The 26,702-nt window shown below is 38.8% G+C and overlaps 1 protein-coding gene across 2 annotated transcripts in view; it reads left to right on the top strand.

Annotated features, from left to right (window-relative positions):
• LOC137497033 (platelet-activating factor acetylhydrolase-like) overlaps positions 1–26,702 on the top strand; it is a 135,802-nt gene that overhangs the window by 53,322 nt on the left and 55,778 nt on the right. For both annotated transcript variants that reach the window (XM_068225520.1, XM_068225519.1), the window contains exons 4-5: positions 818–983; positions 7,877–8,003. In XM_068225520.1, the coding sequence (XP_068081621.1) occupies positions 818–983; positions 7,877–8,003 (293 nt within the window). The remainder of the gene's footprint in view (positions 1–817; positions 984–7,876; positions 8,004–26,702) is intronic.

Genomic DNA, 26,702 nt, shown 5'->3' on the forward strand with positions numbered 1-26,702 from the left:
GCTTGTGTTTTAAAACATTTTTACACCTTAATTTAACTACAGTTCATAAACTGCAGAGCCTTCTTAAAATAATCGTGAATATAAACTGCTGAATAAAATTTTGGGGTATGGCGGAATTCTTCTATATCTAAGGCCTATGAGGTGGAAACAGATAAATAACTCCTTAAGATGTAAACAGGAACTATGTTTTTCAGTTCAAATGTGGAACCCACGGAAAATAAAAAAACGCCAATAACAATTCGAAGTGGAAAGTTTTTAGACTCTACTCAATAATATAATTGTATGCAAGACTCACCCCATACAGCTGTAGACTGATTGTAATGTAAATAGCATGAGGTAAACAATGGACAGCTCGAGTCAGGTATGCATCTTTGGACGGGACAAGGGAGGGACAATAGGGGTAGGCAGAAGTAGGGCGTATGTAGTGGTCATGTGGAGGAGATCTGGTGGGCGTGGACTACGAAATGAATATTTAGAAAACTTTTTGTGCATAAGACGTAAAATTACTCTTGTTTGGAATTTGAACATTTTTTTAAAGAAATACTATAAGGAAATCATGAGTTTTATGTAATTTACCTATTTTTCCGATTTCTTTGTACAGCTGAGGATGACGCAAAAATGCATCGAAACTAGACCTGAATATAATTAAAATGTTGTAATTACATCTATAAACATCATTATTATTGTATTGAATAGGTAGACATTAAAAGTTTATTCATTGTAATTCTCAGTTCAATACGGACCAAAAGAAAATGGAATTTCTTACGTTAACTCTTCCTTCTTACAAATTTGGTTAATGTGCTTCTTTCTTTTTAAGGAAAGATGTATATTCCTATTGTGTGGGGTGAACCTCTTCAGAAAACAGACAAGAAGTTGCCAGTAATAGTGTTTTCACATGGCCTAGGGGCTACCAGATTCTTCTATTCCATTTTGTGTGCAGAACTTGCATCACATGGTTTTGTTGTAGCTGCCCTGGAGCACAGGTAAGTGAACTTCATTCCTTCAAAATCAATAATAAAATGTGCTTGGGTCATCAGTACATAAGTTGTTTGACGTAGCTTTCCCTATCATCCTATCCTTTGCTAACCTCTTTATCACTATTTAACTCTGTTTCATGCCTATATTCTAAGCTATATTCATGGTATTGGTCTCCTTCTACCCTTCTTGCCTCTTACGCTTCCTTCAAAAACCAATGAATAGTTCTGGTGAAATAAGAAATCAAAAACAAAAGTATCGAAATGCAGTTGAATGATGCCAGGTGATACAGGAGATGTCAGATAAGGAAATGAAGCAAGGTCATAGAACACTAAGAACAGAGGTGTAATTTGTTCTCTGCACTTTTCCTGGAGTTGTCTTGCACAGAATTCAGAAATATGGTTGTCCTAAATACAAAATTGAAATAAGTTCTTCTTGAACCTTTGGAGTATTCTCTCAATGCACTGTACCTCTGAGAAGAGCGTGGAAAACAGAATACAGGCTGCCCATGTGGTCTTTGGATGTATCTCACATCGTGTATTCCAGAACAAAGATCTAAGTATCCACACAAAAATAATGGTGTACCAAGCTGTTGTTATTTCTACGTTACTCTATGGGCGTGAAACCTGGACCCTATATCACCAGAACATCAAGAAACTTGGAACGCTTTCATCAACAAAAACTTCCATCATGTACATCAAATGGGATGACTATATAACTAATATAGCAGTTCTTGAGAAAGCAAAGCTGAATAGTATCGAAGCGCCACCATCGTTGGTCATCCACTTAGATGGGCAGGCCATGTCCATCATATGAGTGACAGTAGACTCCCTCGGCAAATCTTGTATAGTGAACTCAGCACCGGCAAGAGGGCTCGTGGTGCTCCTCTGAAGCGATATAAAGACCAACTTAAGCAGACCATGAGAAGAGTAGACATAAACCCAAATATTTGGTATACTCTCGCATTGCGATCTCAGCTGCAGTTGCACAGTTTGAGCAGGAATGTTGAAGACCGGAAGAGAAGATCTGCCAGAGAAAGAAGCTACGTCAACACTGCCACGTCCCCCATTTATGTCAAATGCAACATGTGTGGTCACATGTTTTATGCGAGAATTGGTCTGATAAGCCATCAGCGCGACTTATCGTGTGGACTAAGGATTACGGAACTGCAGGCGAGGAATGAAAACTCGGATGCGAGTATCGGCTGACAACGACGATTTCTGAAAGTGAAACCAAGCACAACTTTGACAGTTTAGTAGAACATAACCTTACCTTAGAAATATGACCTTTTCCTGTATCTCCATTACTTTCATTAGTTCATGATAGTCATAGTCTGTTGTCATAGTTAAATTTAATTTTTAGCAAGATGAGGCTATTTCTTGCATGCTAATGTTCCAAGTAAACACAGTATGTCAACATCTTATTTTGGAAAGGGATCCGATCCGATCCGATCCGATCCAATCCGATCCGATCCGATCCAATCCATTTACGGCAGTCTCCCAGGTGGCAGATTTTCTATCAATTTTTTACCTCATATATACAGTACATTTATTTATGATTGTTTACCTAGCTTGTTCTTTTTTTTCTTTCTAGTTTTGAGAAGAACACAAAAAACATAATTAAATGTTCAATTTGCTTAATTTTGTTATATAAATTGCACTTTTTTAAAGCATTCTTTACTACTATGTGATGCATATATTACATTATAATGAATAAAAATTAAGCTTATTTATTTCCAGAAAAAAGTATTTGAAAACTGCCAACAGAGGTCCCTTTCTGCAATAAAATCAAAAAAATATATCTTGTTTTTATTTTTATTTTGAGTTTTTATACCAAAACATATCACAATACATAACTTTCAACTACAGTAAATTCATGTCCTTGTCCTGAGGTGGTTCAGCTCATTTTAGGCACACCCCCAGTGGAGGTGAACTGCATGTACCTTTTTAACCACATACCAGCCGTGTCAATATTAAATTTCTGGCAGTCCTGGGAATCAAACCCGGGCCTCCAAGAACAGTAGCTAATAGTGCTAACTAACTTGGTTAGTTAGTGTTATTCCATGACATTACAGAGGTGGACAACTTTTAATTTAATACATAACAGAATTTTCAGAACTTCTCAAATAATCAAAAAAAGAAAAAGAAAATTGAAAATACCAGTACTGAAAATTGGAATTACACATTTTGTACCTGTTTTGATTTTATGTTGTTATATTAAAAATAAAATGGGATACAGAAGATCAGCTTTGAAACTGCATTTGAATACATAACTTTAAATTGTAATAGACCACATAAAATACTGTATTTACGTGAATAGTACCCGCATATTTTTTAAACAAATTTCAAGGATGAAATTGGGGCGTGGGTTTTATTTGTGTCAATGTTGGCATTTTTTTCCCCTTCAAAATCAGCCTTCCTAAAGTTAGGGTGCAGGGATTATTCGGTGGCGGGGATTATTTGCGTAAATACGGTAGGTCAGAATTTCTAAAAATGAGCGTAATGTTACATTAAAAATAATTTTGGATACTCGTATGATACTGATTTAACTGCAAATGGGCACTGTATTATGCTAAAAGTTCCCGAACTTGGCTGGTATTTCATTGCTTCTTCTTCTTCTTTTCTTCATGGGGCCTCTTAGTTCCTAATTAGCGTTAACTTCTAAGATCTTTTGCTACCATGTTTTTCCTTCATTCCCACCTAGATATACCTCCTCCCTTCACAAAGATGCAGGTTGTTCTTATTGGGTCTTCTTGGATTTTTTCTCTCTCTTCACCTGGTAGTCCTAGAGTGGAGAATCTGATTCAACCCAGCGCCTCACATTCGAAAAGTATGTGTTCAGCTGATTCCTCTGCTTCATTGCATTTCCTACATATGTTGTCTCTTATTACTCCAATTCCGTGTAGGTGTTTTTTCAGATGGTAGAGTCCTGTCAACAGTCCTACTACCCATCTTATATTTTCTCTGCTGAGTTTCAACAGTTCTTTAGTATGCTTCTTGTTTGGTCCTTTTATCAGTTCCTTTGCAAGCCTGCATCCTGGAGTATTTTTCCAGTTTTCCATTTGTTTCTTTTGTACCCATTTTCCTATGTAGTGTCGGGCTTGTCCGTTTCTGGGCCTACAAAATGTGTTTCTGCCCCTTTCCTGGCCAGTTTATCTGCCTTTTCATTTCCTTCTATACCTGCATGCCCTGGTACCCATATTATTTTGACAATGTTGTACTTTGAGAGCTTCAGGAGAAGAGAGTGGCAATACCAGACAATTCTGGATATTATCCGGACTGCCTCTAGTGCCTTAATGGCCGCTTGGCTGTCCATAAAACTGAAAATGTTCTTATTCTTATAGTTCATTTTCAAATTTTCTTCAAGACAGGTTGTGATTGCTATCACTTCCGCTTGACTGTAGTGTGTCTGCCCAGGCTCATCTATATTGATTTCTCAGGTCTTCCCCCGTTGATCCCTCCTCCTGTACCATCCACAGTCTTTGAGCAATCAATCCACCACACTATATCTTCTTTTTCAGTATTCCATTTGTCGATATCCCAGTCTTGTTTTTTTATTATGTGGTTCTCAAACGGTTTTTCAAAGTTGTACTTTGGTATCATATGATCAGAAGGCATGTGTAGAACTTCCTCTGATATTACTCTGTTAATTTTACAGTGGCCTAGATTGGGTCTTTGTGCATTCCAGCACTCTGATTGTGCCAATCTATATGAACTCATTCTAGCCTGTCCTTTTATGAAATTGCATAGTGATGGGATTGAAGAGTCCCAAAAATAAAAACTTGGCAACTAACCAAGCCAAGTATAAAGGGAGAATTCAGGGAAGGTGTCCGTACGTTGTTGCCGAGAGAAGAACTGAAATTGTTAGATGAAGAATGGGATACTCAAAAAAAGGTTGTGGTTGGTACAGCAGAAAAAATATGTGGATGACAGAGTCAAATAAGAAAACCCAAAGAAACTGCCTGGTGGAATGATGATATTAAAAAGGTTATCAATGACAGAAACCATGCAAGAAGATCCTTATATCAACCAAGAACACAGGGAGATCAACATGAAATAGAAGAGAAGGTGTCACTTTACAGAAAGAAAAAATTACAGGTCAAATAGTTGGTTGTAGCTGAAAAGCAGAAATGCAAGGAAGATCTGGCCAAAATAACCAAAATAACGCAGGATGGAAATAAAAAACTGTTATACAGTATTGTTAAGAATAGAAGAACCCAAAATGAATCTATCCAATCTGTAGAACTTCCTAATGGTGAGATGACTAGGGATAAAACCAAAATATCACAGGAGTTCCAAAGGCACTTTGAAACTTTGCTGAAGTGTTATGAAAATGTCATTCCATTAGACGACGAACCTTATGATTTTGGCAGCACAAATACCACTAGTCTGACATGGTTGGAAGTAGAGACAGCAATATCTAAGCTAAACAACAACACATCAACTGGATCAGATGAATTAAGTGTTGAGATGATTAAAGCACTAGGAGAGGTAGGACAACAGTGGATGTACAGGGTACTAAATAGAATCTGGAAAGAGAATGTAATACCCAATGACTGGAAGCAAGGAGTCATCATCCCATTGTTGAAAAAAGGAGATAGAAAGAAATGTACCAACTACAGAGGTATAACTCTGCTGTCACATGGCCTCAAAATCTACGAATCCATCCTTGAGAGCAGGATTAGAAAATATGTTGAACCTACACTTGAGGAGGATCAATATGGATTTAGACCTCATAGATCAACTATAGGTCTCATTTTTGCCACCAGAATGCTCTATGAGAAGTATTGGGAGAAAGGTAAAACACTTATAACTGTTTTCCTGGACATCGAGAAAGCATATGACCATGTACCATGCAGGCATATATGGGAATGTTTGAGACATAAGAAAGTGCCTGATGACATCATAGCACGAGTACAATGATTATATGATGAAACCAAGTGTTGTGTCCAGGTCCAGGATGGAAGGTCTGGTTGGTTTGAAACGAAGAGTGGAGTCCAGCAAGGAAGTTGTCTTTTGCCACTTCTCATCATAATCATAATGGATGAAGTTTAAAAATGGTTAAGAGAAAGGATCCAACAACTAATGCCCTGGTTTTTGCTGATGATGTAATGGTATGGGGTGAGACAGAAGTGGAAGTACAAATTAGACTAGATCTCTGGCATGAAGCTTTTACAACCTTACATCTCAAAATCAGCAAAATGAAGACAGTTGGCTTGGTGATGAGTAGAAACTCTCCAAACTGTTCATCTAAAAATTGGAGATGAGGAGATGGATATTGTAGGTAGTGTAGGTAGTGTTCTGTCATCAGACAATACCATACATCAAGAGAATAGTAACAGAATACAGAAAGCTTCCAAATTCTATCACGCTGTATGTCAAATACTTTGGGATACTTTCCGTTAGTTTCCAAGATCAGCTTGTACAAAATATATCTAGTACCTATATTGACGTATGGCCTGGAAGCAGCAACACTTACTGGACCAACAAAGAGTCATCTTCAGGCAACAGAAACAAAGTTCCTCCGTTCTTGTCTACAAAAAACAAAAATGGATAAAATAAGGAATGTGGATATCCGACAACAGCTTGGATTGGAAAGAAGCTTGCTGGAGACTCTAGAAGTGAAGAGATTGCAATGGTATGGTCACATGAAAAGAATGAACCCTCACAGGACTCCTTGAACATACTTTGACCACAATATTCCTGGGAAGAGACCAAGAGGAATACCTCATGATGTTTGGGAAAAACAGATAATGAAGGACCTTGAAATTAGAGATGTGAACTGGTGTTGCATATATGAGCAGCATCTGTGGATGGATAGAACAAACTGGAGGAGGCTCGTAAACAACTGCACCCGGCTTGCTGAAGCGAAGAAATGATGATGATAGTGATGGGAGGTCTAATAAACTATTCAGGGCTTCTGTCGGCGTAGTTCTCACAGCCCCAGTTATGGCTATGCATGCCATTCTCTGTAGGCTATCCAGTCTACTGCCGACTTTTTCTTGACTTACTTTCTGCCCACCAGATGATTGCAGCATAGGCCATCAATGGTGTAATGATCATTGTGTATATCCTCATTAACATTGATGGTCTTAGGTCCCATGTCTTCCCAATGGCTCTTTTACATGCATACAGCAAGTTCTTGACCCGGGTTATGTTCCTTTCTATATGTGGATTCCGGGTTAGATTTTTATCTAACACTACACCTAGGTGCAGTGCCTGTTCTTCCATATATATCTTGCCCATCTCCACCAGATTGAGTGATCTTTGCATGAGGTCCTGGATAACACTCATAACCTTACCTCGTAATTTCATTGCTTACTATTTTTCCATCTTATTTTCTTATATCATATTCCTCTTATAAATTTCAGGGTATCTGATTGCTTCTTTCCCTTTTTTGGGTGAGGAATTATTGATATAATCCAATAAATCTGCTCGAGATGAACAATTTATATATACGTAAAGTTCTCCGCTACACGGAAAAGCATAGAACCATGGATATGCTTTTGGGCTTAGAAGACGAGAGAGCGATTACAGATTCTTTGGTTGTTCCCCTGTTAGTAGCCTCTTACAACATGCAGTGGGTACAGATAACGCATCCTTTCACTCCACCCACAGGCTGAGCAGCAGCTATTTGGTAGGCCATGGCTGCACCATGGGGTTTGGTTCTAAGTCTACTGAAAGTAATAAATTAAACCATTCAAAGTACAGTAATTATTTTTAAAAACTTGCTATAAATAACCTTTCATCATATCAGTTCTGACTAACCCTACTGGGCTTTCTAATTTTTTTCATTGAGAGCATAAAATGCTTATACTCTTGTTAATTACACTGTTATTTGAATATCTTCCCTTGGATATGTTGTTATATTGTTGTTACTTGTTGTTCTTTTCTTCATACAGGGATAGCTCTGCTTGTACATCATTTTACTATAAATCTTCTGAGGACAAGGAAAAGTTAAAACCAACATGGATTCCTTTCAAAAGAGTGCCTTTGGGACCGAATCACTACGCTGCAAGAGAACAGCAGGTTTGTCAGCAATGATATACCATTACATCTTTATTTTTGTGCCTCATCCGAACTGGACACTGGGGGCCTAGTTTTTGCTCCCAGGTAGGCCAGGGGACCACTTCATGCTTCTTGTGGTATGGTGTCCACTTCCTTTCTACTTCTTCCCTTGTTAATAGCATTTGGATGATCTATCCAAGTGTTCACCACACCCAGTGTTGGCAAACTGGAAAGGAACTTCAAATCAAGTTGCATGTAGAGAGATGGCAACATGAAAAGGAATTCACAGTAGGACAGATGCAATGACAGGACTATATCACAAGAGGGAGCAATAAAAAAGGAGATGAGGACAAACATGAAGACCTGAAACAATAAGAACAATCGCCATACCTTCCTATATCACCATCTTAGATAGGCCTAGGCTTTCCCTTTATCAATCCTAATTCTTCTACAGCTATTTCTTCTCGGTCCCCGACAAGCTCATTTCTGCTCCCCAGCTTCATCAATACTCCTTGAGAGATCATCTGGACAGATATTTCTTTATGTTAAGAGTATATGATAATAAAGCCAGATAAGCACAGGAAAATGGAAGAGATAAAATTATAAAGATGAATACTTACTTACTTACTCCTGGATGCTACTGCCCGTGGAGGGCCTTGGTCTCTCGAACTATTGTAGCCCACTCCTCTCGGTTGGTCACCTTGCTTCTCCATCTTCTTACACCCATCTTCCTGAGGTCTTCCTCCACATCATCCAGCCATCTCTTTCTTGGTCTTCCTTTCAGTCGTCTCCCACTTGGTTTACCTTGATATACTTTCTTAACTGCTCTCTCTTCAGGTATCCGTTCCACATGTCCTAGCCATCTCAGTCTACTACCCTTGATATCCGTCACAATATCTGGTTCCCCATATAATATCTTTATTTCCTCATTCCTCCTTATCCTCCATACCCCATTATCATATACGGGTCCATATATTTTCCTTAATATCTTTCATTCCCATCTCTGGAGGAGTTCTTCATCTGTGCCAGTAAGAGTCCATGTCTCTGATCCATAAGTCACCACTGGTTTTACTACGGTTCTATACACTTTAATCTTCAAATTCCTGCTTTCTTGTTCTAAAAACCTTGACTAATGAAAAATAGCTTTGGTTGCCTGCTGCTATTCTTGCTTTTATCTCCTCCCTTATATCATTGTCTGAAATAACCAGTGATCTGAGATAACTGAAACTCCTATATTTTTAATAGTTTTTCCCATTCAGTTGTATTGTGGGTTCTCCTGTCATTTCCACAGACCGAGATGTGAACATATACTTTGTCTTCTCCTGATTCACCTGAAGACCTATTTCTATAGCTGCTTTTTCCAACCTCCCCAGGCCTTCCTCTAATTCTTGAAGTCTTCGTGCCATCAGATTTATGTCATCTGCATAGGCTAGATTCTGGCTCGGGATTGATAATATTACTGCCGAAATGCTTAAGAATGGAGGAGACCAAATCACAGATCACTTACATCAGCTAATCTGTGAGATTTGGGAATAGGAGGAGATGCCTAAACAGTGGAATCTTGCAATAATCTGCCCTATACACAAAAAGAATGACAAAACGTGTTGTAACAACTATAGAGGGATAGCACTATTGAGTATGGTCTATAAAGTGTTCACCAAGATAAAGATGAATGCAGTTGGTAAAAGATTAGGAACACAGGATAAACACAAAAGGAGAAAAGGAACCCAACAAGTCATTATAAGTAATGGAAAGGAACAAACTAGCAGCAAATCAAGTCACATGTAGAGAGACTGGAACATTAAGAGGAACACATAATTGGAGAGAGACAATGTCAGGACAATATCGGAAGAGGGATCAATAGAAAAATAGACAAGGACAGACATGAAAATGCAAAAGGATAAGGACAATCTCCATATCTTTGTACACTGCAATCTTCAAAGAGGTAAGCTCTCTTCTCATCAATCCTAATTCTCCTTCATTCATTTCTTCTTGGTCACCAACAAGCTCATTTCTGCTTCCCAGCTTTATCAGGAGGACGAGCTTCAACATTAATTGGGTGTGGGAAGTGTACGATAAGAAGGGAACCAGATAAACAAAGAAAAAAAGGGAAAAGATAAAATAATAACGATGAATACAGTTGGTAAAAGATTAGAAACACAGGATAAACACAAAAGGAGAAAAGAACCTAACATTAAAAAGGAAATTGTAACATTTTTTCATGTCTGAGAGGAAGAGGAGTTCTATATGATGCAGTAAATTGTTTCACTATCAAACTTGATTATGTCATCTTCATGAACGTAAAGATACTATGCTATTGGCTGAAATTTTGAAGGGAACAGCGTCACTCAAGGAATGCAATACAGGTAGTTGTACACCAAATCTGTGACAATAAACAGTCCTAAACAAATAAAACAGTGAAATAAGCAATGGTAAGTAAGCAATAACATTTCAAACATACATACATTACTGCAGGAAACGATACAGTTCACCGGCAACCTTGAAGAAACTAAATGCTCTCATCTTAATAGGAAATATATTCTTAAAATATGACTCTATTATGGATGAAGAGTGTAATTTGCAGTGTTGTTTTTTAATTTTCTTCCATTTTCCCCACGAATGTGAAGCACTAAGTTTCATACAGTATGTCACATAGAGACTCGCTGTTAAGAGATAGTTTGTGAAAAAACAGTTACGGTGCCGGGCTGAGTGGCTCAGATGGTTGAGGCTCTGGCCTTCCAACCCCAACTGGCAGGTTCGATCCTGGCTCAGTCCAGTGGTATTTGAAGGTGCTCAAAAATGTCAACCTCGTGTCAGTAGAATTACTGTCACGTAAAAGAACTCCTGCAGAACAAAATTCTGGCACTTCGGTATCTCCAAAAATGTAGTTAGTGTGATGTAAAAACAATAACATTATTTAATTAAGAAATTACGAGATGGCAATATTTGTTTACAACCTTTGACCATGAGTGTAAAATTTTTGCCAAACACATCCCTTGAATATACTGCATGTATTCAGTTCTTGTTCCGGTATCTCTGGTTGAGTACTGAGTTGCCTGATTTGGTTACAAACCACAGAGTCACAAAGTGGTGCTGATGTCACATAGTGCAAGACTATTTCAGTGTTAAATAAAATAACAAGATGTTTAAGCATAAAAGCTATGAAGAGCCAGGTGACGATGGACCAAGATGGTTCGCTGCAAATCAACATTACCAAAAGCAATATACAGAAGAGTTTACTATCTAAACTTTTGCCAAACCACCTGTTTTGTGAACCATGCAAGTGTGATTTTTGAGTTAAATGGAGGACACAATGACTGCCAAAGGCATATGAAATCTAAAAAATGTGAAGAGTACGGGTGCATCAAAGGGCGATGCAAGACACTCGCCATTTATTTCACACGTTTTTTGACTGAACTCAACCTTCCCTCATCTGCAGCAGATTATGATAGATGATTATTCAAGCCATGTTTCCCCAACTTGAAAATTGCTAAAAAGTGTGGAAGTGGCAGAACCAAGATAACTGCAGTAGTGAGTCTCAGTCTGAGTCATCAGTATCAGAAATGGTTAACAGTCTTCAAAATGCACCTTACTCATTGTCTACAGATGTTAGTTATGATAACAATGACTGTCAATTGTATCCATTGGTGTTTACTTATTTTAGTGAGAAAAAAGAACAGATTGTTACTCTGCTACTTGCTTTGGTGGAATGTGATAATAACACTGGGGAAAGAATATTTCAAGTGTTGGATATAGATGTAGAAATGCAGGTAGTCACCAAATTTTGTGGTCGGGCTTATCCTGAGCCACCATTAAAGATGGCGGATGAGCCACATCATGTTGACTCCATAATCACCGTGATCCCTGGTCCAATCCTTTTTATTTTTGAAAATGAAGGGCAATTAAAAATACTAAAAAAAGGTGTATTGCACTTTTATTTATATCTTTCACCCTTTTCAATGAAAAGAACAAAGTATGAAAATGAAAACTAACATAATTTTACTTCTGTGTGTTTTCATAACACTTAATTAGATTGACTTTTTTTTAAAACTAAGAGGTTAATGCAAACTTTCTTCTAAGCAAAGAAGGAATTAACTTCAAAAGTTTGTGACGTGGCTACTGCCCTGGCACCATGTCATTGTAGGCCTCCGTGCTCCGCCTAACATGAACATGATGCACGCACACCGTGTTGCCACTTATGTGTTTAGTTTGTTAACAATCAGTTCATTCATATGTGAGTGCTTACAAATGGTGTTGTGACAGTGTACACGAATATCTATTGTAGTGGTGCCAGTGAAGCGAAAACTCATGGAAGATTAAAATGTGTGTGTTTTGCAGTGGACTGAATAGCTTAATACATAAGTCTAAGGCTAAAATCTTTTTAATAGTTCAAAGTGCAAATGAGCATAAAGATGAAGTTTCAAAACAGCTTCTTGGTTTTTTTCCATCCCATTGAAGAAAATCAAACATATTCATGGCACAAAGTGTGCCTTGTGACTTATGTTAGTGAAGAGAAAATTAGAAGAAGTCAGAAAGCACTGGAGAAGCAGAAGTAGAATAGCATAATGAGAACAGTGGCTCTTCTACATTAATTTAATCCTTGACATTGTGGCCAAAGAAATCCTAAATATAGCCTATGGACTTGAAATATACATGTATTATTTGCTGTCAGAAAACCAAGAAAATTACGATAAATTATTTCTTTTAAGTGAATGTCTGGCAGCTGAACTTTTTTTTCCAAGTAGCTTGAGATAAAAGTGATATGGTATTTACTAGAATATGTACTGTACGTGTAACACAGTTGACAATTTGGTGGCACTACAAGTCAGATATCACAAGTCATGCCTAAGAGATTACACCTACATTAGGAGGAAGTCAGGAAATACAGGGGGTCAGCCCTCTCAAACAGTACCTCAAGAGGTTCTACAGGAACCACTAAACCAGTTGTTGACAGGAATAGGTGTCAAGTTAAAAAAATAAAGCTTTTGAACTAATTTAACTAATAGTATCATTGAAATGAATGGTATTGAGGAGATTGCTATTGAAAAAACTACAAAGAATCTTTTAATTGATACTTTGGAGAAAAATTTATAATTTCACAACCATCTGATAGGTCAAAGTCACCAATGGTAATGATGAGTGACGTATCTTTGGAAGAAATGGCTGAACGAATCCGACAAATTGATAATTCAGAGAGGAGTATTAAAGACCCGACAGTTAAACTGAGGAAAGAAATGCTGCATTCCAAACTACAGTGTGAAGGATACGTTAAGGATGAAACTGTAATATGAGGGCAGATCAGAAAATAAGTTGCACTTCACAGTTATGGCCATTTATTACACCACCTATACAACAGTAACACGACTATAAAGACATACACTGTAACGTCACTTTTCCAAATAGTTTCCAAGAGACTCCAAACATTTCTGCAAACGCACAACCAACTTGTCGATGCCGGATGCATAGAAATTTCCTCCAGCATTCTGCAACCACTCGGAGACAGCGGCCTTCACCTCCTCATCGGTCTGGAAACGTCGACCACCGAGCTCTGTTCTGAGCTTACTGAACAGATGAAAGTCACATGGCGCTAGGTCGGGACTGTAGGGTGGATGTTGCCAGACGTCCCACTTGAAACGCTGCTGCAGTTCTCTCATTTGGTGGGCCTTGTGAGGTGTTGCGTTATCGTGCAGCAAAATCACACCAGCACTCAGTTTCCCTGGCACTTCTCTTTAATCGCTTTACACAACTGGTGCAACGTTTGACTATACGACGACGCGTTGATCGTCGTTCCTTTCGGCATGAATTCCACATGCAGCAAACCCTCCGTGTCAAAGAACACTTTCGCTATAACTTTACCAGCTGAAGGTTGAACCTTGGCCTTCTTTCGTTGTGGTGATGAGGGGTGCACCCATTCCATTGATGTTCGCTTCATTTCGGGGGTGAAGTGGTGGACCCACGTTTTGTCGCCTGTGACGATTCGCCACAGAAACCCCTTGCCGTCTGCGGCATAGCATTGCAAAAATGCCAGGGAGGATTGGAAACATCCCTTGTGCTCATCGGTGAGAAGACGTGGACCTATCTTTGACACAGCTTACGATATCCAAGGTCCTCGTGAACAATGGCGAACACACTGCCATACGACATGTTCAGCTGCGACGCGATTTCTCTCAGTTTAATACGCCAGTTCTGCCTAATGATCGCATTCACACCGTTGACCTTTGCATGGGTCCTGGACGTTGCGGGCCTGCCTTTGCGATGGTTGTCCGTGACATCCGTGCGTCCCGCTTCGAATTGCTGACACAACTTTAAGATACCTTGCTGGAAAATTGCCCGCTCCCCACACACAGCCTAATTTCATGCTGAATGTCTGTGCAATTCTTCCTTTTGGCCCATAGGAATCGTATTGTCGCACGCATCTCATATTTGGAGTGAACATCCAGTTGACGTGCCATTGCATTTGGCCGCTATTCCCACAATACTAGACGAGACACCACAGCGACCTGCCTAACAGACGTGTGGGCAGTGTCTGTCCCTTTCTCCGCTGTGCCCACATTTGCAACACACAGCACGCTGCTGCGGCGCGTTAGTGCAATTAACCTTTTGATCTACATACGTAGAAAGATGCTTAAACAACTTTATACTTCTCCCAATGTGGAAGTTATTCATTAAGAATTGTTTGCCAATAAGAAACTGCTGACAGACAAGAAGCTGCGTTGTACTAAATCTGTATATTTGGACTTACACTTTTCAAATCATACTGGAACAGCCTCCAGAATATACGTGCATGCTTTTCATGCTGTACAACCTGGATCAGAGCTAATGATTTATAGTTCAGATAGGCCTACTGATGTTTTTGTTTTGGTCATTCATTTCTGGCCAAACTTGAAAAATTATAACTACTCAGGTCTATTGATGAGAGTTACATCTAAAAATCAAGAAAAATAGGTTGCCACAATATCTGACACCTTGGGAGATACAAATACTAATGTCCTACCAGCACTACACGCTTTTGCTGGTTGCAACATAATAAGCAAAATATCTTCAAAGAAAAAGGCCTGGAATTAAATTAAACAACTGTACATACAAGGCATCCTTAAGCCACTGGGAAACGAACTACCTCTCACACACTCGTACTCGACAGCTCTGAAACAACTACATTCAAAAGTAAGAAATAAACCAGGACTAACAGCAGATGAAGCACATTATATATCCATGCGGTACGTCTAACTGTGGGACTTGGTTGTCATTAGACAGAATTCCATGCACTTCAGATGGCTGGATCTGAGGGCTGGTTCAAGGTCCACTCAGCCTATATAATTACAATTGAGGAGCTATCTAATGGTGAGATAGTGGCCCCGGTCTAGAAAGCTAAGTATAGTAGCTGAGAGGATTCATTGTACCAACACGACACGTCATAATCTGCAGGCCTTTGGGCAGAACAGTGGTCACTTGGTAGACCATGGCTCTTCATGTCTGTTGAGCCATTGGGTTTGGTTTTGATTTTGTCTAAAAGAGCTCAGTGGACCTGACAATACTACCATCCTTATTGACAGTCAAGACAAGCTGGCATGATGGAAAGAATAATTCAGTTCACTTTTAAATCACAGCTCCATTACTCCTGAGAACTTCTTCAAGCATGTACGTCAACATCCTCAACAGCCTTGAATGGCTCCCCATCCAACTTCTCAAGAAAACAGTAAAGCCCTTGACACACTGAAAGAAAGAAAGGTTGCTGAACCAGACCAACATTACTCTAGAATCCATTCAAAGTGGCAGCTTACCTCTGAAAACCAGGCTCCTTCCTATGATCCTTCTAATATGGGAAACCCAAACGTAACAGCTGGCATGAAGAGTTCAATCACTGTCGCAATCTATAAAAAAGGTGACTAAAATTTCTGTGATAATTATAGTCATATATCCTTGCTCTCTGTAGCAGGAAAAGCTTTTGCTAGAATCTTATTGAATTGTCCTCAAGTAGTCCCTGAGAAGATATTTCCAGAATCTCACTGTGGATTTTGCACCTCCAGGGGCACCATCGGTATGATCTTCTGTACAAGACATCTGAAGGAGAAGTGCAGAGTAGAACAGAAAACACTGCTTAATATTTTATGATCTAGAAAAGGCCTTTGATGCAGTGTACAGAAATGCAATGTGGATTCTTCTAAGGTGATTTGGCTGCCCTGAACATTTTGTTGGACTCATTCAAGCACTTCATGCATGATGATATAATTGGACAGGTACTTAATCAGAATGACTTATCTGTGGAATATCCAGTTATTAATCGGCTTAAGCAAGATTGTATACTTGCACCTAGATTTTTTATTCTGTTCCTGACAGGTATGCTCTATGTGGTGTAGAAATCGGATTTGATGGGGAAGTTTTTAATCAGGCCATGTTACGTGTACAAAGGCTCATAAACCTCACCTGGATCACTGAATTGTGTTACCGGTACACAGGTGGTGATGGTTGCAATTATTGTTCTAAGAGGAAGTACAACTGGCCAACCATCCTCTATTAACACTAATCGGAGGGAAGTCCGGCCCTGCGGTGTAGGGGGTAATGCGTCCGCCTCTCACCCGACAGCCCTGGGTTCGATTCCCGGCTGGGTCAGGAGTTTTTAATTGTAATGATTAATATCCCTGGCCTGGGGATTGGGTGTTTGTGATGTCCTTAATCTTCCTTTCCTCACACACAACATTCCACACTACTGCCATTCCAGTTACACACAGGTTCATACAATATGGTGCCAGTAGGGTCAGAAGAACCACATGGGTCAATGCCCCGAACAATTAGCATTTTTTTTTTAAATCAGAGGGAAAAAATGGAAGGGGTCCAACACTTCAAAAAATGAAGGTACCGACCAAAGAAAGACAAGGGCCACAAAGGGCGTGAAACTGAGACACTCCGTAGGATTCGCAAACCTAAAATAGCATTGGAGTTAATACGCAAATAACCATATTCAGCTCTCTGTTGCAACACTCTGTCAACTGCTTCATAAGTGCAAATGATTAATTTGGCCTGGCTATCAACTTTCAGAAAAGTAAAGTGCTTGCACAGCCAGCTCCTGGAACTGTTTTCTCAGATTTTGATATTTTCACCTCTGATATGCCTCTCAAACTAGAGGATTACTTCTCATATCTAGGAAGCATTATCTCAGTCAACTGCACCTCAGAGAATGATATGGAAAATGGAATATGTGCTGCTCATAAAGCTCTTGGACAACTGTCGCATCAAGTCTTCCTGAGGTGTTGTTGTCTAAACATTATCATCATGATATCAAGAAACTGGAATGTTTCCACCAGCAAAATCTTAGATCCATTATGAACGTCGAATGGGATAACTATGTATCCATTGTTGCAGTTCTTGAGAGGACACAGATGTACAGTGTAGATGCTACCATCATTAGTCATTAGCTTGGATGGACTGAATATATCCAGCATATGGGAGACAACAGACTTCCTCCGCATATCCTATATAGTGAACACGGGGCTGATGATCTAGATGTTAGGCCCCTTTATACAACAAGCATCATCATCATCATCATAGTGAACACAGCATTGACAGATCGTATGGCACCCCTCTGAAGTGATATAAGTATTATAAGGACCACAGATGTAAAACTGAACACTTGCATGCTCATGCAGAAGATCATTCTTGTTGGCGCATCATGCTGTTGCGCAGTTTGAATGCCACATCCTTCACTCTCCATTAGATGCTATGTTTGTGGTCACAGGTTTTATGCTTTGGTTTCTTTAGTCACCAATGACAGCGACACAGGCTAAACAGGTGATGAAAGAAGTGCAGGAGAGAAACAAAAGCCTGGATACAAGTATCGACCACCGCTGACGAGTGGATTATTATACATCTACTTCAGTGACGATTTATAAGTAGCATTTTCATGCAGTTTTTCTGAATTAAGTACTGTTTAAAGAAATGATCCAATAATGTAGTATCACAGTGAAAAAGTATTGAAAGAAATATCCCTCTGGTAAAAATGAAATGATCATAAATACACTGCCTGACAAAAAAATTGAACTACCCAGAAGGGGAGGAGGAAATGAAATGAAACTTCATGTGTTGAGAGGGTATGTGATGTTATTTCAGCAATTACAAAATCCAGTCAAATTTATGAAGAACTTGGTAGTACGAGCCCACTTATCAGTATGATGATAATAATAATAATAATAATAATAATAATAATAATAATAATAATAATAATAATAATAATAATAATAATAATCATCGTATGGCCTCAGCTACTGTGTGCAGACATTTCAATCTGACACCATCTGGCTGTCTGCTCATCAATTTTGACATTCCGTTTTACTCTAAGCCCACTAGATAGCAGACCGAGTAAACCGAAACTCTCTTGGGCGTCTACGGCTTAGATTTAATGAATTTTGTTGGGTAAACACCAAATGTGTCACCAAAGATATTTTGCATGCTGACATAGTATGACATGGAGTGTCGAATGGACTTTTTTCCGCCCTTCAAAAATCCGACTACCTCTGCCGGGTTTGAACCCACTATCTTGGAATCCGGAGGCCGACACTCTACCACTGATCCACAGAGGCACCTATCAGTATGATGTTACACCCCCTCTGGCCTGGATGTACACACTGATTCCATTGGGAAGGATGTCAGAAAGCCGTTGTATCCTCTCCTGAGGCAAACTGATCTACAACTTTAGTAACTGGTCCTCGATATCCTGGATACTGGCACTGGGATGGAGTTAACGTCCGAGCTGGTCCCTCACATGTTCTGTCAGGGACAGATCTGGGAATCTTGCTCACCACGGGAGTATCTCAATATCGCACAGACAATTTACAGAGACATGTGCCACATGTGGACGAGCATTGTCCTGTTGAGAAATGGCACCACGATATTGTCATATGAGAGATAACACATGAAGATGCAGGATGTCCATGATGTACTGTTGTGCCATCTGAGTTCTGTCAATCACTACCACCCATGACCAGAAGTCAAACCCGATGGCTCCCCACACCATGATGCTAGGAGTAACACTGCTGTGCCCCTCCAAAACATTGGAAGAATGGGGCCTCTCCCAAGGTCACCAGCATACTCACTAACGATGGTCCCTCTGGGGTAGTGCAGAACTGCAATTTATCACTGAACACAATGCAATGCCATTCATCAGCAGTCCATGCTTCCCAGTTACGGCACCACTCCAAGCACAGCCGTTTGTGTTGTGGTGTTAATAGCAGCCTACGCATGGGAAGGTAGTTCCCTAGTCTGGCTGCTCATAGTGTCCGACCAATGGTGGGAGATGACACACAATGTTGCAGACAGTCCATTTCTTTTTCTTGGATGGCAGGTGCAGATGTGAAGGGGTTATGATGTGCTTGGCACACAATACGGTGATCCTCCCTTGTGGTGGACAGACATTGTTGACCAAAACCGTGATAATGAGTATGCTTGTCCTCACGTTCCCATGCATTCCTCCATAGGGCCACAGTCACATCCCACTGCCCCACAAATCTGGATATTACACAATTTGACCAGCCAGCCAAATGGAGACCTACAATGAGGCCCCTTTCAAACTCTGTCAGGTGCTGATAATGCTGTCTCACACAAGTAAGTGGCATCTGCATGTCCTTCACAGTGATCACTCAACATCTGACGCTGTTCACGCCCCTTATGTACCCTACCAGGCCTGGTAACAACACCAATGCACTCTGGAGGCCGTTTTACTTGTCACAGAGAATTACAACTCTAATCATTCAGATACCTGCCGATGGTGAGTACATGTAAAAAGTTACATTGACATCCAACCATTTCTTCTAGGTGCTTCAGTTTTTTTGTCAGGCAGTGTATGTCTTATTTAAAGTTAAAAACTTCATAACTGATCCGTATTGAACTAATAGTAACAATGTTAAAAAAAGAAAAATGTTCCACCTTTTCAATACAATAACACTGTTGCACGAATCAATGTAGCAACATATTTAATTTATTCAAGGGCCCAGTTTCGACATCTGTCCATGTCATCATCAGCCTACACAAAAAAATGGCAAGAAGTTAACACAGTGGTAGCACTTATGACACTTTTCTTGAATTAAAAATAGAAGTTCATGTAGAGGTTCTTGAGCACTCTTGCTGATCTTCAGGTTAAAAAGATGTGAACTATACTACATCTTTTTAACCTCAAGATCAGCAAGAGTGCTCAAGAACCTCTACATGAACTTCTATTTTTAATTTTTTAAAAATGTCATAAGTGCTACCATTGTGTTAACTTCTTGCCATTTTTTTGTGTAGGCTGATGTTGACATGGACAGATATCGAAACTGGTCCCTTAATAAATTAAATATATTGCTACATTGATTCGTGCAACAGGTTATTGTATTGAAAAGGTGGAACAGTTTTCCTTTTTTAACATTGTTAGTGTATGTCTTAATAAAATGTGTGACAGGATGTTACTTAGCAACTGTCTAAGCTGAGATGTGAAGTATTGAGTGATGGCCATGACATACAGATCCATGGCCTATGCAGCTTTCAAGGTACTGTTGCTAGATAACATCGCATCACACATTTTGTTATATGATACTCGAAAAATTTGACCATTTTTTGGTCAGGCAGACCATATTGACTACGACAGTTATAATACTCCTCGCCTAGCATCATGGTTCACATTATACATTTGGAAGCATTAAAATAATGAGAACAATAGAACTGTAATTTTAATTTTAATAATAAGTTTTTTAGATATATTTTATTATGAGTTGTAATAATTTTGAGAGTCCAGATATGTATGGATGTTTTTAAAATTTGTGATAGCTGATAAAAAGAATGGTCCTTTCTCGAAACATGTATGTTTAATGTTGACAACAACTTTGTTTGTCATTGTATGTATTAAGTGTTGATAGGGCAGACCCAATAAAGACACCTCAAGTATTATAATTTTTCGATGATCCCCAGGTCTGAGACATATTTATGTCCAAAAAAAATTGTCAGCATTGTGAACGTACATTTAAAATATTATTTAACTAAAAAAATTTGTAAAATTTTGTTTTCACTGGGAAGAACTTTCTTCTAAAATGCTAACCTAATTCTGAGTTATAAGAATAAGGGGCAGTCAAATTAAAACTGAACACCCACTACAATGTGACCATGGAATGGTTTTATTCAAAAGTAATTCCCAAAAGCCTTAATACATTTATCCCACTGGGAGTCAAGATGATCATCAATTCCAGTTTTGTAGAAAGAGGTAGGTCGCTGACGGATCCACAACAGCATCCACTCTTGCACTTCCTCATCTGAATGAAACTGACGTCCACAAATGTCTTTCTTCCTCAATGATTCGTTGTTATCCCCAGAAAAGGCCATCAATCCGCCCTATCACATCAGGAGTAATGGCTCGATGGGCCTGTACTGGGTGTGCATCGTCTTGCAGTGATGTGCGCCCTTCTCGGATTTTCCTATGCCACTCATCCACACTTGCCATGGACATGCAGTGTTCACGATACACAGCAGACACGTGGCGATATGTTTCGCGTATTCCAGCACCCTCAACCACCAGAAAACGAACCACACTTCATTGCTCTTCTTTGCTTGCCTCCATTTCTACAGCTGAATGAACACACACTAGACCAGTCCATGCACCAATAAAGACATAACCCAACAACTGCATGCACCTGTGAGCTGCCACCTTCAACACAGAATGTGTGTTATGGCGGGTTTTCATTTTTAATTTGACTGCCCCTTATAGTTAAAATGAGGAATATTGTTGCAAAGCGTGTTATGTCCACAGAATATAATTTTACAGGAACAGCAAGAAACTGACTGCAAGCAAACAATACAGGTTATCTTTAAACACTCAAATGGAAGTGTAACTGTGTTAGGCATGTATCAAGAATCCACTGAAAATGAAATCACTCCAAACTTGATTTTCATAAGAATTTGCATATCATACTGTGTCTTCATAAGGTCTTTAAAGTGCAAAATCACACTGTCATTGTTAACAGAAGCTTGAGGGTACACTCTTTCCTTCAACAAACTTTACATTCTGTTTAAGCCTCTGTCTGGTTCCAAGCAGTCTCATACCTCTCCAACCTCTCTATTGATGTTTTGCTTATTATCACCAGCAGCAGTTCTAGTATCAACAGTGTGTGAGTAAAACTCTGTTTCTTTGTTTTGTCTCCAGTTGCCTCCAAACCCTTTCTTCAAGATATTTTTCACATCATTAATCTTTGCTAAATTCACTCTTCTGTTGGGCGCAATTTGTATTGGATCTGACACAAGGTTCATAATTTTCTCTCCTTTCAGGATGGGCATAAATTTCTTTGAAGGGTCATGAAACCAATAGGTGACCTCCATTTTGGATCTCACACCCACCCTTCCATCCTTTCCATACTTCTTAAGGATAACCCATTTCAGTTCATTAATGCCATCTAATTTCTTGAAATATTCACTCAGTGACTTAAAATCTTTCACATCACAGTCTTCTCCAAAACAATGAACTTCTCCCACTGACTGATAAATATTTTGATAGTCTCGAGTATTTTTGGAGCTATTTCTCAACAACACGGAAAACTCTGTCTGCAGGTAGGAATGTTTTCTTTCCTTTTACAATTTGCTTTACGTTGCACCGACACAGATAAGTCTTATGGCGATGATAGGATAGAAAAGTGGGAAGGAAGCAACCATGGCCTTAATTAGGGTACAGCCCCAGCATTTGCCAGGTGTGAAAACAGAAAACTACAGAAAACCATCTTTAGGGCTACCAACAGTGGGGTTCGAACCCACTATCTCCCGGATGCAAACTCACAGCTGTGTGCCCCTAACTGCATGGCCAACTGGCCCAGTAGGTAGGAATGAATGGCCTCTGATAGGGAAGAATAATGTTTGTTTCCTAAGTAGGTAAAATGCTAGAACATGAATAACCTGCATATAATTTTATTTATTTTGGCTGCCACAGCCATCCAAAAAAAGTGTGTCAATTTTCCTTGGGGAAACGTACTGTTTTCCAGGAAAATCTAAAGACATGTAATGACATCAACTGCACTCCGACTGTCAGACATTAAAATGACGGGTTTTGTTTTTAACATCTGTAATGCAAAACATGTAGTAACTTTAGACATGATAATAAGCTTTTGGGGTTTTGCTGAATCAAGAAAACAAGGTGAAATTCTTTACGTTTGACAGAAAACTTTACTCTGTATCTTCAGAAGAATATCTTGACTATTCATGAGGAAGACTTCTCCAATAATGAATGTTTGAATTTAAGAATGCTTCACCATTGGTCCATAGTAAGTGGTACTATCATTCATCACCAGATGGCTCACTGTCAGCATTCCAAGTGCAAGTTGATGACTCCATCTAAGCTCTAATTAAGATGTTACACCGTATGTGTGTTGTGAAGTAACCACAATGTCATGAGACGGATCAAGAGATGAACGTGGTAGAAGAAATAAATAGAAATAAAAATCAAGTATGACAACACACAGCCTGGAATGAACCATTTGGTGATGAGGAACATATGAATTTGAAAAACACCAAAATGAAATAACAATAGTGAAAGGACAAGGAAGAGATTTTTACATATTTCTTTAGCTTCCCAGGCTATGCGGTTAAGTGATATACTTTCATAACATGTGTACCCCTGTCATGCCCCCCCCTCCCCCTTACTGGATTGACTCACACTCAATATGCTCAGTTCTTTGTACACACTGCCCCCATCATACCGGGCTCAGCTCGCCGGTGAGCGAGAGTCTCAAAGGTTATCGGCTGTGCAGAAAATTTTAAAGGCAGGAATAGATGAAGGACTAGCGACAAATGAAAAGAAGCTAAAATAGGTTTTATACATTTATTAAAAACTATCACTCTTCCAATAAACAATTACATTTTCAAAATCTGGGACTAATTCTTGAAAATCTCTTCTCCTCGTGCTATCGTCTATAAGGAATCTTGATCAAATTAAAGCTCAACGAATGTTCTTGTCTGTAATAATAATAATAGGGATCATTAATTTACTATAAACTGGATTGAAAATCAAAATAATATCTGGTATCACTCACTCCAATAATGATAATTAAATTGCTTAAATTAAAATATTTTCTTTCCCTTATTAAAATTATTGAAAAATGTTTAATTCAAGAAATTGTAGTTAATAAGTCTTCCTTAGACTTTCCCTTCATCAATCAATTCATTTTTATAATTATTAAGTGACTGAACTTCTCATAATTAATTCTTATTTGATCTCATATCAACCTAAACGTTACTCGCTTTTATGCAATAAGTGACTGTACAATAACTAAAATTCAGCCTCGTGACATCAATCTACGGACGTTGCCTTCTCTTATTCAATTTATTTTAGTGAATTAGATCCTAATCTACCTTAAATTATAATAAAATCTTCTAAAGATTCATAATTCATCAAATCACGGACATGCGAAAATAACGTAAATCGGTCAAAATTTGACGCGCGCAGTGGAGAACATCATCATAAAACCATTCAAGAAAATTCACAAAACACAGAATATAATCAAATCACATATCACACATTCACACACAGGTACGCGACAATATTACAATATTATTTATACGAACACTAACCCATTATTATTAATTTTTGGATTTATTCCAAATTAGGGAAATCATTCTCTAGATGACAATATCCTGTACATTCCAGGTATCGATCTAGGACGTGATAGAGTTGAGGTTATCACTTTTATGCAGAAATTAATTATACAACGATGTTCAAGGGAATCTTTTAAACAGAAATCATCCAAAATAAGCAAGTAAAATACCTACAGCACAGGTCAAAATATTAGAATACGCGCTTACGGTACATGAGTTGCGGCATTTATTCTTATTCTCCTACTATATCGTGGCTCTCGATTAATCTGCACTCCAGCTCGAAGAAATCATGTCCAATGACACATTTCTTCCAAAAATGACTCTAATGGATGCATAAATTATCACACAAAATATAATGTCCATCTGCAAGTCATAATCAAATTAATAGCACAGTAAAATATACGTATAATTCATCATTACTCCGTCCGGAGGATTGCCATGTTCCAGGCCTACTTTACATAAAGTGAGCACACGATAATTCTTTCCAAGAACAAACCAACATTAAACCCATGACCTTATTCAAATTTTAGCCCGTAATTAGGTTTAATTATTTTTATTCATTATTATTATTATTATTATATTTATTGACCGTGCCTAATCACACTTGCAAAGCTATCGTACGAAATTATTCAGATGACTCTAAACGAACTAAAGTCCACAAAAATGTTGTATAATCGTAGAATGAAATTTGACACTCAGAGAAACACTAGAACACTGTCCTAATCTGTCTCAATTAATTTTCAAACTATTTCCAAAATCATTCAAGATTAACGCGGAGGTCATTTACTTTTATTTCTCCTGCCGTCTTAAATTTTTAGGACAGCTGAGGTCTCTCTCGATGACATTCACTCTTATCTCTAACTAATAGAACCGAATACACATTCATTCCAGAGCACAAACTACCTCCCACCGAGGAAAGAAGAATGAAAAGTCAAACTACTGCTAAACTAATAGAAAATCTAAATGAATAAGGTAAGGCTACGTTTTACAGACATTTTACAGAAAGATAGAAAGATGAATTCTTAAAGAATACTCATGTGGCTGGTGTTAAGTGGATTCTGGCTGATGACCTAGTACGTGGTCACATCACCTTCCATCGAACAAAGTCTTGCCCATGTCTGACGCGTTACATAATTAGTGACTCATGGAGGAGATGAAGGTGCACAGGAAACAGTAGGATTCATCTCGGAAAGGGATAGCCATCTTGAAGCGAGCTCGAACCAACGACCTTCCTTCTTCTGAGTTCTCGTAGAAAAGCTGAAACTAATAAAAGTCTTAGCAATAGTCCAGGACACACACGCGATGTTTAATAATTTGGAGATGGACACTTAAATTATGACAGTCGTAAATAAATCGTAGAGAGTTTTTAAAATGCCTGAATTGCAGTTTATTCAGTCCTCAGTGCCTTCTCTAATGCAAAGTCTCCCAGTAAAGCAAACGACGTCCAGTTTCGACCGTAGCTGCATTCAGAGTAACGCCCAAATCAAGTGTTCAGAAGTAAAAACCCTCTATAAAATTTTCCTTTGGAATTACCATAAATTCATTGTCTTAAGACGGAGGTGTGCCTCTTAATTATATCTGATTGGTGGATCTGTTGCATTCCTGTGAAGGTTGTCATTTTTATTGGCTGTCCTAGTTTCACGTCACACGACCTTGTAATTATTGATCAGTTATAATCACGCTGCCCACCCAATCACGTGGTACACACACACATGTGTCTGAAGGACACCTAACAGGAATTTCACCCTGCTTCCTCGTTCTCTTGGTAGGTCGGGAAAACCGGTTCGCAGGCGGCTTGTTCATGCTGGCACGGGAGTGTAAAATCTCACCCTCCTGGTGATCGAAATAATGTTTCAACTCACTGATAAAATAAATCATTCTCCCTTAATAAATTATTTCCACTTTTGAAGAGGACAACACTTTCTTTCCATTCCTCAGCTCTGTCTTATTCTTCTGTCCTGTGAGTCTTTCATTACACTTTATTTTATTATTTTTACTTCTATTTATTTCTTCTACCACTTTTGTCCCTGATTAATCTGATGACCTTGTGGTTACTTCACAACGCACTTACAGTATAACAAGAAACAGCTCCCACTTGGAATGCTGACAGTGATCCATCTGGTGATG

Source organism: Anabrus simplex, chromosome 1 (assembly GCF_040414725.1).
Source record: "Anabrus simplex isolate iqAnaSimp1 chromosome 1, ASM4041472v1, whole genome shotgun sequence".
NCBI classification, from domain to species: Eukaryota; Metazoa; Arthropoda; class Insecta; order Orthoptera; family Tettigoniidae; genus Anabrus; species Anabrus simplex.